At 35.0% G+C, this 14,478-nt stretch overlaps 1 protein-coding gene across 2 annotated transcripts in view; it reads right to left on the bottom strand.

Moving 5' to 3' along the window:
- MAN2A1 (mannosidase alpha class 2A member 1) overlaps nucleotides 1-14,478 on the bottom strand; it is a 162,314-nt gene that overhangs the window by 115,644 nt on the left and 32,192 nt on the right. For both annotated transcript variants that reach the window (XM_054589984.1, XM_054589985.1), the window contains exons 2-3: nucleotides 13,439-13,696; nucleotides 11,660-11,804 (exon numbers count right to left, since the gene is read on the bottom strand). In XM_054589984.1, the coding sequence (XP_054445959.1) occupies nucleotides 11,660-11,804; nucleotides 13,439-13,696 (403 nt within the window). The remainder of the gene's footprint in view (nucleotides 1-11,659; nucleotides 11,805-13,438; nucleotides 13,697-14,478) is intronic.

The following is a 14,478-nucleotide window of genomic DNA, read 5'->3' on the forward strand; positions in this document are numbered from 1 at the left end:
TGGGATGGCAGAGAAGACAATACAACTGTTCTGACAACGCAAATGGGAGCTTCTGAAAAGGGCACTGCCACTGTGACAATATTTCTTTTTGCTTTAACTGAAATGTATTCATTCATTCTATAGTTATTTTCAGAGCACGTGCAAAGTGACAGGTACGAAGCTAAAAGCCAAGTAGAAATACAAAACCAAATATTTTTTTACAGGACTTTCTTGACCTAAGGTACTTGTAAAGCTGGTTTTACACCAAGTGATGCTACCTGGATAATTCAACTTTTCCACATTCAAATTAAAAGACTGTACCTGTTTAAAAAAAACAAACTGAGATACCTCAGTGTGCTCAGACCTGAGCCTGGTATATAATAAATACTACCTGCCATTATTATTAGCATAATTATCACCGTAAGTCTTTAATTGCCCTTTCCCCATCTCTACAATTAAACCAAGTAAAAGAATAAAAAGAAATTTCTAACATAATTTTGAAAAATATACAATTTATTTAAAACATTTCAATAAACTGCCTCACATCTTAAATATATTGGTTATCAAAAATTATGATTTTCTTAGAATTCATTCTATGCCCTTGTTACAGGCTGAAGTCCTAACTCCCAGTACCTCAAAATGTGACTGTATTTGGCTATAGTGTCTTTAAAGAGGTAATGAGGTCATGTGAGTTGACCGCAACCCAGTATGTCCTTATAAGAAAAGGTGATGGGACATAGATACACACAGAGGGAAGACCATGTGAAGACACTTACGGAAGAAGGCCATCTACGAGCCAAAGCAAGAGGTCCTCCGAAGAAACCAACAGTGCCAACACCTTAATTTTGGACTTCCAGCCCCCAGAAATGTTAAGAAATAAATTTCAGTTGTTTAACCCTCTAGTCTGTATAGTACTTTTTAATGACAGCCCTAGCAAACTAATACAGCACCAGAAAAAAATCAGTGTTATTACCTTCCAAAAAATAAAAATCGCAATGTTGGGAGAATTTATTTTACCAAATACCGTCATAATATTTAATACACATCTACCTCCACATTGCAAGATCGAGCCAAAAGCAAATGTATATAAATAATATGTATTTTTGTACCATGTTATTAGTACATATGTGTAGTAAGGACCATGTAAATTATTTAACCAGTTCTATTAGAATAATTTTTTTAAACATCACAGACACCTTTCACCTAAATTTTTAAAAAGGACAAAACTGATCCCTAATTATTTGGTTATTAACTGAATTAAAGAAAAGACCTATGAAGAGTGAAATGCCCCCAAAATTAATTTAGTAAGAAAATTCCAGTAATCTAGCATAAAAGGCAATCTTAGAATAGCCTTTATAAAGATTAATAAGTAAAATGTTTTTTAAAGTACAATTACTTATTTTCATCAGTTATACTTTGTTATGAACTAAGGCCATTTCAAAGAATAGTTTATCACAGTTTTCATAAAAGAATCACAGTGACTGATTAATCCATTTTGCCTTCAACACATCATCTGCCCTTCAACAATCATGAAGAAAATATGTCAAAGATTTTTAAGTGAGCCAAAATACAAGCTCAGAGATGTCAACTTAAAAGCCTTTCATAAAATTCATCTATAACAGAGACTAATATCACAACAATATAGCACAATTAATGAAGAATGAACCAAAGATAGCCTCTTGAAGCTTTCAATATTGAGTAATATAACAGTAAATTAGTTTTTATTGCTCTATACAATAGAGTAATCAAGTATTCCCTTTTACACTGAATTGGCTTTTCCTTTTTCCAAATTACTATAAAACTACAATTGTATATTATCATGAGCCCAATCAGAAAGATAGTATTTTATAAAAAGTTCTATGGGATAAAATTTTTGTGACATAAGATTATATTCTTACATCTAGATTTAATCATCTTAGGACACTGAGTTGCAAACTGATTTACTTAAGTGGTCAAGTCACAGCCGTTCTCTTTCCCTTGAATACACTTCAAAATTTACCCAGGGCTAACACAGCAGTAAGAAAACCTTCCCATTCAGTCTTCGGCACTCTGACAACACTGTCACCCATAAAGCAGCTAACTGCTGCATTAAATACGTGGGGAAATATTTAAAACAAAGAGTACATAATTACAAGTTCTATAAAGCAGATATAATTCCAAATTTGATATCATTATTTTATCATAAAAATTTCAGTTCTAATATATAAAACTAATAAAATCGAACACTCTTGCTTATTTCTAATGTGCGTAAACAATTAAATATCTATTAATTGTTCAATTGAAAAAACATAATTTTTTAAAAATTCTGGACTCCTGATGTAGCTTCAAAGCCTAGAGACTTTGTGGAGACCGGATCCTTTTAACGGACACTTAGTCTCATTTGGTTCAGGGGCATACACAGTGTCACCCTTAGGATCCAGGCAAGAAGGCCCCACCCTGAGTTCTCAACTCTACAGGGAGTTCCCCATTCTTCCTCTGATAGCATCATTTCCACATGATAAATCCACAGGGCAAACATCCATCCACAGCCTGCTCTGCCCTGCCCTTCTGAGTACCAGGGCACAGAAATCTGTGTCCAAACAGCCCGAGCCGGCTTCTAGAGCCTCCCTTGTCAGGGCAAGCAACCTTGCCGATAGCAACCTCCCAGGTGCTGCCATTTGCAGGGATGTGCAAACAGTGCTGATGTGTCTGCAGGGAGGACCAGATCTAGGAGGAAAAGGGTGGGGCTGCCCAACAGGCTGACTCTCCCCACATACCACCACATTCCAGTGGGGAACTGGAACCCCAGCAATCTAAGCCCACACTTGGCCTTCCAGATCACTGAGCTACAGTACTCCTCAAGGCAGGTGGAAAGGACCTATTTTCTTTAGCAGTATATTAGTTTGGTTTATAACTTTAAATGTTTAAACTTAAGGTCTGAGGGCCTCCATGTATTTTTGCCCCTGATCCTGCAAATTTTAGATGCAGGCCTGGAAACATGCCAACCTAAACTTCAAACTCATCAATTCTCATGAATTTAGCCCCTGATAGCCTAAAACAGCAAGAGTTCAATAAGCACCTGATAGTTGAATGATGACGTATGGCCAAAAGGCCTGAGAGAAAAAATGATATATGGCACATAAATGCAAATTTATTATACTTCAACTAGAAATGAAACCAAAGGTAAAAGATATACACTACTAGCTCTAATATGTCCACTGTCTATTCTGATGCTAACTTAATAATCTTTGACAAATATCTTTAAGTTTCTTTTTTTGTCTTTTTTTATTGAATTTATTGGGGTGACGCCAGTTAATAAAATTATATAGCATTCAGATGTACAATTCTATAACACATCATCTGTATAACGTACTGTGTGTTCACCACCCCAAGTCAAGTCTCCTTCCTTCACCATTTATCCCCTCATACCCTCTTCTACACCTCCCTACCCCCTTTCACTCTGGTAATAACCATAGTTAATATTATGCAAAGGCTCTGCGAGCCCTAAAATGATTTAAAACACACGTCTTGAAAAAGGCATGTCCCTCAAATCATTGTTACACTGTTATGGTTTTAACTACTACAATAATGATTTTTTAATGAGTACATTAATTTCACTCAAAAGTTAAATAGGTACCAACTGCTAAGAAAACATAAAAAGACTGCGTCAAAAATAATTATATACAAATAAACATTTAAAAATGCAATTTAAGGTTCAAGTTATTTCCATTTTAATGTAATATTCACTAACTTAAAAATAAATACAAATATGGTTCATAAAAAAAGCTTCTTTATTTTAATAATTAAGTTATTCTCCATCAACAGGTTTCTTCCATCACTTGTCAAATCCTTCAATAATTGACTGCAACATCCAGTCTTACACTTAAGGGTTGCATATAATTTTAATTGGTATTACCATAACTCACATATGCTACTGTTTAATTTCTATTATAAATTAAGCTTGCTTCTCCCCCACTAATAAACTGTGAAAGAGTTTTAATTAATGTTCTTTTCTGGTTTATTCATTCAACACAAACCAAGCATCTAATAAGGGCAAAGCAATAAAGTTAATCTAAATGGAAACAGATTCTATATTGAATATATGAACAAATGCTGTGAGAATAAAGAAATGGTAAATTACTACCTACCAGAAGGAAAAAAAGAGAAATTCCTCAATAGTCATCGTCTGGATAGAAGGAAAAGGTAGTATTTCCAAATTGAAGCAAGAGCATATGGGAAAGACACTAAGCCATGACGGTAGATGTCAATTTCTGGAAGCAGAAGGCAGCTAGGTATGACTACACTGCAGCTTACATGGTGGGAGTATGTTGAGAAATGAAAATAGAAGTCAGGCATCAGATCATTGGAAATCTTCTGAACCATTTTTGTTTCTTACCAAAAACTTGGGAGGAAGAAAGTTAAGGTTTCCTGATTTGTGCTTTGAAAAATAACTGAAGAATAAATGGTAATGGAAAAAATATACAATAAAGATTAAATTTAAAAAAAAGAAAAATAACTGTTCTGTGAGTGTAAAGGATAGAATAAAAAAGTAAAGTGGAAGAGAAACAGGAAATAGGGCCATTACAATAATTCTGCTTTTAAAAATGGACATGGTCAACAGCGTGATTATTAGGGGGAGGGGATGCAAGGGGACTAAACAGTAATGGAAAAAAGTACAATAAAGATTAAATTTAAAAAATGGTTAATGAATTGCAGTGGAAACAGACAGAATGGAGGCAAAATGAAGAGAATTTAGTAACTGACTAAAGTTTCCAAGACAGAAGAGTGGGAGAGTCAGGATTAAGCTTATGTTTTCAAAAGACCCATGAATGTTTGGAAACCTATAAACCTGCTGATTCAACTAAATGCTTTCAGACTCAGATTTCCAAAATAACCTAACCATTTTTTTTCTAGATAATTCAGTGTCATCTAATAGTTTTCAAAGCATATCAGCTTCACTTCCCTTAAATTGCTGGAGATACAGCACAATTTAAACTCAGGTAAGATGCTGTCACTGGAAATTCTATCCCACACCACAAGAACCCATTTGCACTACTGTTAGGGCAGCTGGGGTTTTGTTCATCCTGCAGCTGGATATGTATAATATCCAACTGTGACCTCTTACTGTATTGCTTTCCTAAGTGCCCTTTAAACGACCTGCATACCTTGACGCCTGATATCTACAACTGTGAGATCAACCTCCAAAATAATGTCTAAATCTTTGCTAAAGTGATTCTTCTCCCTTTTCAAGGACTCAGACCAAATAAGGATATTTCAGGCCTAGTTAAGTCATCCCCAAACAGAGTTTGGTTGTTCATTAATCATGAGTGGTGTCTGTAATATGAGACATCATTAGAAGTAAAAAAAAACAAAACAAAAAAAACAAAACACCAAAAACTAACTTCCTTTAAGGACTTACTCTTAGAATATGTGAGGGGGCTACTTAGCCTTATGATCAGGCAAATATGAGCAAATTATCAAAGTTTCTGTAAGTTATTTTAAAACCTGGAAAACACTGCTTCTAAATCACTTTCTAACTGTAAAGTAGGCAGCAATAAGGAAAACCACTCACCATCTCATGTACTAATATAGTATTTAAAGACATAAACATCCATTTCAACAGGGATAGAAAGGAGTAAAAAAAGAATAGGAAACTGTGGTGAGATGTCTACTTTTGCAAGATAGTTAATAAAATGTTTTACATAATTAATAATGTAACACAGGTAACATTTGGCTTGAAAACACTTAACAGACTTTCCTCCAAAAGTTCTGCTTGTGGTTGCAACATTAAATAAAGGTTACAAGTCCTGATTTTAGAGCCTGAAGGCTTGGATTCAAACCAGCCCCACTTCCTCAGATACATTACTTATCCTCTCTTTTGCCTCAGTTTTCTCATCTATGAAATGAGGATAATAGTAGTACTTCTGTCATAAAGTTCCTGAGAGCAGAGCAGATTTAACATTTGTAAAGAACCCAGAACTGTGCCTGAAGCCTAGTCAATTCCCATAAGTATTAGCAATTGTATAATCAGGCACTGGTGAGCTCTGAAGCTCCCAGGCTTGAAAGACAGACAAAAGTAATTGAAACAGGGAAATTGGGAGATGTTTAAATGACCACCTACTTCCCTTAAGTGCTGTTTGACATCTGTGCTCCTAAGGAATGCAGCCCAGACAGAGGCCCCATAGAGTTTTCCCCTCTAATAAAAGAACCTCATTATACCAATTCTAGGGATCTCTTAAAAAGACAATTCTAAAAAGCCATGTAACTGTCTAATGCCACCATATTTTTTAACATTTAAGATGCCAGATAAAATACAAGATGCCAGTTAAATGTGAATTTCAGATAAATAATGAATAAAAGTTTAGTACAAGTAGGTCTTGTATGGTATTTGGTACATATATACTCAAAATTTGCCATTGCTTATCTGAAATTCAAATTTAACTGAGCAGCCTGTTGTTTCTTTTTTTTCTTGTTTTCAGGTAAATTTGGCAATCTATTAACCCAAAGTTTAGATAAATACACGGAATTAGCCAATACCCATAAAGCAAGAAGAATGAAATTATTTAAACTAAATAAAGTAACTTAAGTAAACAGAAAAAATGTGGATTTTAGAATCAGGCAAATCTGAGCTGCAATTCACCATCCTCTGTCAATTTGTAATTGATTAACCTTGAAAGAAGAAATTACCGATCCTACCCTTAGCCTCACTGCCATCACCTCATAACTGGGGTTCAATTTACCATTTTTCAGGGTTGCTGAATGGATGACATGAAGTTAACACACACCAGACATTTCCCTGATGCAGAACAGGCAATGAATGCCGGTTCTCAGTTCTTCTTCACAATATCTTAGCGCCAGAAACTCAAATTCCCCATTCACAGTAGCAAAAACCAAAGAACTCACTTTATCCCACAACAGCTGAACAGAACAAAATACCCCCCCACACCGTGCCCACATACAAATCACTCCCTCTCCCAACCATCGTATTCCACTTGGCAGAGTTCTAAGTCGCCACTGCTTCTCACCCTACATGGGTCTTGCCCAACTTGGCTGACAGTGCTTAACAATATTGGAATAGAAAAGCCTTAAAATAACATTACACTGTAATTTCCTCGTGTTTTTGTTCTTTTTCACAAACTTTGTAAAGATTAAGGATACATAAACTCATTTCAAGTTATCATAATACGAAATGTAAAATTGTTTTGTTAATTTTAAAAAATCCTAATCACTCATTTAAGTCAATAAAAATTCTGCAAATGCACAAAAGAAAATTATTTTGCAGTATGATTCCTGGACCTAGATCTTCCTTCTATTTTGGAGTCATACCACATGGGGGATTATTTTCCAATGTTCATTTTACAAATTGCTTAACTAACAACATGCTGTCCAACTTTCCATTTAATGCACCTTATCTTCTCTTTACACACTGTGATTTCTTTGAAGGAAAATTACCTAAATATTTCAGCAGTTTAACTAGTGGGAAGCAAAGAATTAAGATTGTAGATACAAAGGTGCTGTAATTGTGTTTTAATCAGCTTATTAAATACAACATGAACATGTATCAATCAACTAACATTTAATTTCATGGTCCATGATTCAAAACTAGTCAAAAGTGCAACAGTACAAAGTTATCGGCATTTACTTAACAAGTCCTTTCCAATTTTCTTTTAACTAATGTAAACCATACAAAATAATGTGTGACAGTTGTATGACAATTATGGACTGAAAGAACACATAATTAGGGATTTTATTAAAATACAAACATAATTTGAAATTTATCTTTCTTGTAAGATATTACCAAGGTGAACCAAAAAGAAAAATATCTACATATATAAAAACATGGCAACATAATTCTTTAGGGGACTAAATATAGAAATGTTAAAAAACCTATTTCAAGTATTTCTATTCCCAACAGATAAAACTCCACTGATGAAACAAACTACTGAGCTTGTTTGTTTTAAACTGTTGCTGCAGAAAATAAAAACAAATCTCTATAAATCTCATTTAGAAAATAAACTGCCTAACTGCACTTTCATTTAGGAGTCTTGTACAAAGACTTCCCATTACAGAGTCACATTTGACTTATAATGTATATACACTTACTTACCTCTTTTCCTCCACCAAAAAGGTGGTTTTTCATGATCTGAATGATTCAGTTTTTCATAGAATAATTTATTGTACTGTTTCGAAATGCTACATTTGTTAAGGAGCGGTGAAACATTAAGAAAAGTGAGCAGGTTCTTTTCTCTAGAATTTTGCTTGGTAGCAAAAATTGCTTTTGTTTTAAAAGGTTTGTTTCTGACCATTTTTTCCTCAGGTGGAAAAGGGCCTGAGGGTAAGGGTCAATAACATCTTTTACTAAGACAAAAAGATTCAATTGTGGTTGCTAGGATACCAACAGACATGCTTTTATTGCAGTCAGAAACAGTTATTAGGGGTGTCTTCTCACACAACAACATACTAACTACAGCGTGAACCAAACAAAGTCGAAAACGCAGAGGCTACCCCTGCCCTTGACGAGCTTGATATCATCTGATTTTGGTATTTAAAATTACATAGTTCAATCTAAGATTTTTTTTTCAAAGAAACAGGAATAAGTAGACAACGGGAAGAAGGAAAGGAGGGAACTTAAAGTCACGGCCCAAGCTCAAATATGTCACCTGAATCTGCAGAGTCAGAGTCCTTCGTTCATTATCTCATTTCACTGAATGAGTCTGTACTAAGCGCTGGTTACTGTTCTAGGTATTAGCGATCCACTGGTTAATAAGAAAAAGTTTGAGTCCTCATTGAGGTTACGTTCTAGTGAGGAGACCCAGCAAAAGTGCTGTAAATATTTACACGTGCGTGGGTGTGTACAGTAAGAGAAAGCTGTCGAGGGACATGAAGATAGCTCAGAGAAGGCCTTACATGTATGTAGCAATTACTATATGCCAAGTGTAGGGCTAGGCACTGAGGATAACTATAATAGGAAACTCATGTTCTCTGCCATTCTGGTTTACTCAGGTGGGAGACCCCGGTAAACTAACAGGAAAATATTCTGATGTCACTCCTCATCATGAATGGTGGCACTAACCTTCAAGGGTTATTGGGGGCAACAGATGTTTTTAAAATATTTGGCACAAATTTTATTATTGCAGTTAAGTGCCCATGTTATAGAATAACAAGAAATGAGATTTACGGAAATTGAGGATAGCAGAAAAGAGGAAAAGATAATGAAGATCTTTAAAAAATAAAACAAAAAGGGGTGAAGAGATGGTTCACATGAAGACTTGCAAGGCATACTGCGAATTGTACCTATAAACGTACAAAAAATAGTATACAGTGGAATCACATCACATACCCAATTAAGTGGCAAGAATTAAAATACACAGGACAGGCAGAGGAAGAGGAGGGAACAATTAATTTACTACAAGTGGCTCTGCTATTTCACTCACCAAGAGACTATTTCAGAGTGAATGAGTTTTATGGAAAAAAGTGTTTATAATCATATAGGCAATTTCGGATCCCACATGTGAAGTTTAAGCACCTCATGCCATTTAGTGTGTCAGATATAAACAAAAATGTGTCTCTCATATTGAAACCAAGGGTCCTTATGACTGTGACTAAACTTAGTTTTAAATCCTAGCTCTAGAAATCCTGCTTCTCTTCCCACCATCCCCGGAGACCTAGCCTTTCCCCTGATAATCAGCAATCCAAGGCGGCAGAAGAAGTAACCGAGACCTGAATTTATGCTTCAAGACCTCTGCAGGCTACACACAACATCCTGACCTAAGTTACATTTCATTTCCTGAGCCCTAAGGTGGAACAACCACCTGGCTACTTTCCCATGAGACAGACAAAGGGATGCCAGAAAAGGCCCCAAAGCTGTCCTCAAGACCTGAAGAAATGATTCATCTTCACCTCATCTCCAACCAAATGGCTCCCAGCACGACCCCAAACCCCTAACTCACATGCCGTTGAGGAGTCTGGGCTCTTGAGCATGAGCTTTCTCTTTTCCTGGATGGCACCATTCATCAGTAAAATAGCCATTATTTCTCCAGTGCAAATCCCAGTGTTTACTATTTGGATCTGCTAGTGCCAGGTGAACACTCTTTCTGTTCTGTAACAATATGGATCCCCTAAATGCAACTGTTCTACTTAATGTGGTGCTATTTTGATTAGATGTGATTTTCATCACCTTTTACACTTCATAACTAACTCCTGCTTAAGATGCTACTCCACCTATATGATCTCCCTTTTACAGATACACAAATAAACATGCCCAAGGACACCTGGGCAGTCTACAGCAAAGTCAGCACACCTGCCTCGTTCTGCCTGGCTTTAAATCTCCACAGTCTTTCCACGATGCCCAGCCATCCTTCAGTTTGGAATTGAAGTGACAGGCTAAGATTAAGGAGGAAGATGATGCAAGAATATAAGCGAAAAAGTTAATAAAAATAATAGATATTTGTAGAAAAAAATAAAGATATCAAGACCAAAGACAGAGAAACCAAGTCAGAATCTGATGTATGATGACACTCATCACAAATTTCCAAAAAACATTATCGATTTCATGTATTTTATACCTCTGTGCTTACTAAAAATCAAGTATTCTGGAAATTCAAACATTTCAGCATCCAAGCTCTATCTCCCTGACTACCTCACACAATCAAAAGAGGCAAGGACATACACACACACACTTCACCACATGTCCAGGCACTAACTTGTTAGTTCTATTATTGTCTTAGAAAGAGATAGAAAGAATACATGACAATAAACTACTGTGAATAAATATGAGATGAATGTTGAGAGTAAAGAAAAAAAAACCTTCAAAGTACTAAGTGAAAAGTGCTTCCTCTGATAGTAATAATGAAACTGAGAAACTGGGATAAAGAACAAATAGAAATATTGGTAAGTCCTTCCAAAAAAAAAAAAAAACCAAAGTCTGTTTTTGGTTCCAAAAACATTCTGCAACTACACTCATTGGGCATTTACCCTGTGCTTGTGTATTCACACTAACAAAAGTGTATATATCAAATCATATTTCCATTATAACTTTAGCAATTTCTGCTTAGCTTGGGGAAAAAACTCTGGAGCCAATAAAAAACAAAAGTCATCACATTAAAAAAACAATTACAGTAACGATAATGATAGCAGTTACTTTTGTGCCACATACCATGCCTTTACATTTCACCCTATAAAGTACTTTATCCTGATTCTACCTGGAAAAAAACTTACTCTCAGATTAACTTGTCTAAAGTTGTCTAACACTTTAGACGTGATGGGGTTAAAACTTACCCATGTCTGGTCTCTTAACCATTTTGTATTATATTTCCTCTCCACTTTAAAGACTCAAATTTTCCCATGAGTATTCTGACTTTTTTAACGTAGAGTTTACAGACATGAAATAATTCTCCTACGTAGTATGTTACACTAAGTAACTAAAATGAATGATCAGTACCTTAAATGAGTGCAACTTTTGTCCCCCAAAGCTAAGACCTTCTTGTTTTATTATTATTTCATACTGCACAACTATTATCCTTAAATGGCACATAAATTGATAAAGAAGTCAAAATACCATGATATATAAAAGGAATATAATACTTTTTAAAGTCAAGAAACATTTAAAATTTGAGAGGTGGATCCCACAAGATTCTCATTAAAATTACCTGTGCCTACAGGGGGCTTAAAAGCCTCTAGTTTTTTGAAGTGCAAATTTTACCTGGGTCATTATGGGAATGAGGCAACACAAAGACTTGAAGGGGCTTAGTGTCCCACTCATTCATTTTATAGGTAATGTCAAATCCTTGCTTCCAAACTCCACCATCTGGATTGTCAAAAGGAATTAGACTGTAAACATCCAACATCTAAAAATATAAAAGTCAAAAAATAAAGTAAGATGAATTATGTTTAACCATTATCAATTAAACTTAATGTTGAAAAATATTTGCCCAAAACTAGTTGTTATTTTATGTGGAGTATATTTAACAATATTAAACTATTTCTGAAGACATGAAGAATTAAGGCAAAAAACATTTAATCACCATTCAAAGGTTTACAAAGCTACCTGTTACACAACTATTCTGATAATCCCCTCCCCCACTTGCTTGTAATGAAAAAATAATAGTTTCATTCAATTCCTCTTCCCCTGCTTTACTTTCAATGCAATTTAATAATAATAGATAGGAATTGAACAGCAATCCAAAAATATGATTATGGCCAAATTCAAACACAATTATTTACTGAAAATTATTTTTTTACTTCAATTTCATATAGTTTAAAATCTATGTCATAATTAAAATGCATCTATTGCTATTCTTTTTTATACCAAGAATAAAACAATACCAAGGTTGACCAGGTTAAAAAATGGAAGAATTTTTTTAAACTGATATTTAGCTTTTAAGTTCTCAAATGTTGTCTAAGTTCCCAGTGCAGTATTCCTTCTACATAATAATCTGTTGGGATACAAGGGAAAAACACACTGCACCTCCCCGAAAAAAACCTAACGACTTTTACTCTCCATACTGCCCATTACACGAAATGCGACAAAGAATGCAATCATCTTTTGGTAAAATTTAAATTATATAAAAGTTACATCCTGATTACCGTATTTTGCAATGCATAATGCACACTTTTCTTGCCCAAATTTTTGAGGGAAAAATAAGGATGCGCATTATAGATGGGGAGTACTAATTCTGTATCTATATAAATGTGTCTAATTCTTTTATTTATGATTATACATTAAAAATGTAATTCTAGAAAGCAATAATGGTATCTGTATGCAAAATAATAGCCTAGAACACGTTAATCGATTGTTTCTAAATACAGATAAATTAAAAATTGAACTAAAAAATTAAAAAGAAAGATTTTTTTCCAAAAGTTTGGGCCGAAAACATATGTGTGCATTATACACGGGAGCACATTATACCTGGCAAAATATGGTAGCGTATAAATGAGTTACAAAAAATTTTTAAAGATATCAGGCAAGTTACACCTAAGTATACAAAGTATTTTAAGGCAACAACATACTTCGCACTTTGGAATTTATAACTTCAACAAATAAAATACAATACTCCAAGGATAGGTCAACACAAATCTTTGGGAACCAGCTGGACAAGGGGAGATGTTAGCAGTCTCAGCTACTCCTTCCAGCACTTTCTTTGGTTCTGCAGATCTCCCAGTCTGGGCTGCCCTCCTCTGCCTGCCTTCCATGGTTGCTCTGACCTCCTTCAAGGTCTTCAACTATTACAGAAAATAATACCTAAGAAGCATACAAAATGGCCATATTCACAAAGTATAAAATAATAAAAATTAAGAAAAACACAGAATTACAGAATTTTATCACTAAAAAAAATGATTGACCTTGTGACTAATTAAATCACAAAAACAGAAACTAGAATCCAGAGAGTTTAAGGAACTTACTAAATTGAGAACAGATACCAGGTCAAATCTAAAAAAATAAAAACCAAGCCCAGTGATTATTAACAAATGTGTACATTACCTGCACATCTGAATTCGGACTTCCGCTTTGGGAAGCAAACAGACAGTCTTCAGGGTCAACCGTGAGGGACAATTGTTTTGATGGCAGAAGAGGTGAGCCAGCACCTCGGCTGAAATTGCCTTGTGAACTTTTCGACCCATCCTCCACAGACTCACTCAAATTGATGACCGAATCTCTAATATTTGAGATGATCTCATTATTCTCAGCTAGCAAACGCTCCAAATGGTCTATTTTTTCTTGTAACATTGAAAGCTGGCCCTACAATAAAAAAAAAGAAAAAAAAAGGCAGCTACATTAAACTCTAATATAGCTCTGCTGAGACACACACATTTTTTTTAAAAATTACGTGCCTGCCCAAGAGGGCAACCACTCACCCTTCACTTCCCACTTTTATAAGTGGGATCACAGAAAGCATGAACAGCTGGCAGGGTTGAAACACCAATTTACAGCAGAAAATCTCCTCCATGGTTGCAATCTCTGTTTAATCATATTTTAAAATGTGCAAGAGAAGGTCCAAAAATATTTTGGGATATATTTCCTATTACCCCAAATCCAGCCCTAAAATATCTTTGGGTCTCTAAAACTACTAAGTACAACAACATATTATATTCAGGTATGAAATTTTAAATTTCAGTATAACTGATTCTAGTTATTTCTAAAGGCCAAAAAGTGTGAACGTGAAAACAATCATTTCATCTCAATTGGTAACACTAGAGGACAGTTCTGTCACTGTTGCTGGGAATACAGATTGGTGCAATCGCTGTGGATAACAGTATGGAGATACCTCAAAAAAATTAAAAATCCACCTTATGACCCAGCAATTCCACTTCTGGGAATTTATCCAAAGAAACCAGAAACACTCATTCGAAAGAATACATGCATCCCTGTGTTCACTGCAGCATTATTTACAATCGCCAAGATTTGGAAGCAGCCCACGTGCCCATCAGTAGATGAGTAGATAAAACAGCTACGGTAAATTTACACAATGGAATACTACTCAATGGTAAAAAAGAAAACTTTACTATTTGTAATAGCATATG

The sequence above is a fragment of the Pteronotus mesoamericanus genome, unplaced genomic scaffold (genome assembly GCF_021234165.1).
Source record: "Pteronotus mesoamericanus isolate MK-2021 breed Mesoamerican mustached bat unplaced genomic scaffold, CSHL_Meso_final scaffold_167, whole genome shotgun sequence".
NCBI classification, from domain to species: domain Eukaryota; kingdom Metazoa; phylum Chordata; class Mammalia; order Chiroptera; family Mormoopidae; genus Pteronotus; species Pteronotus mesoamericanus.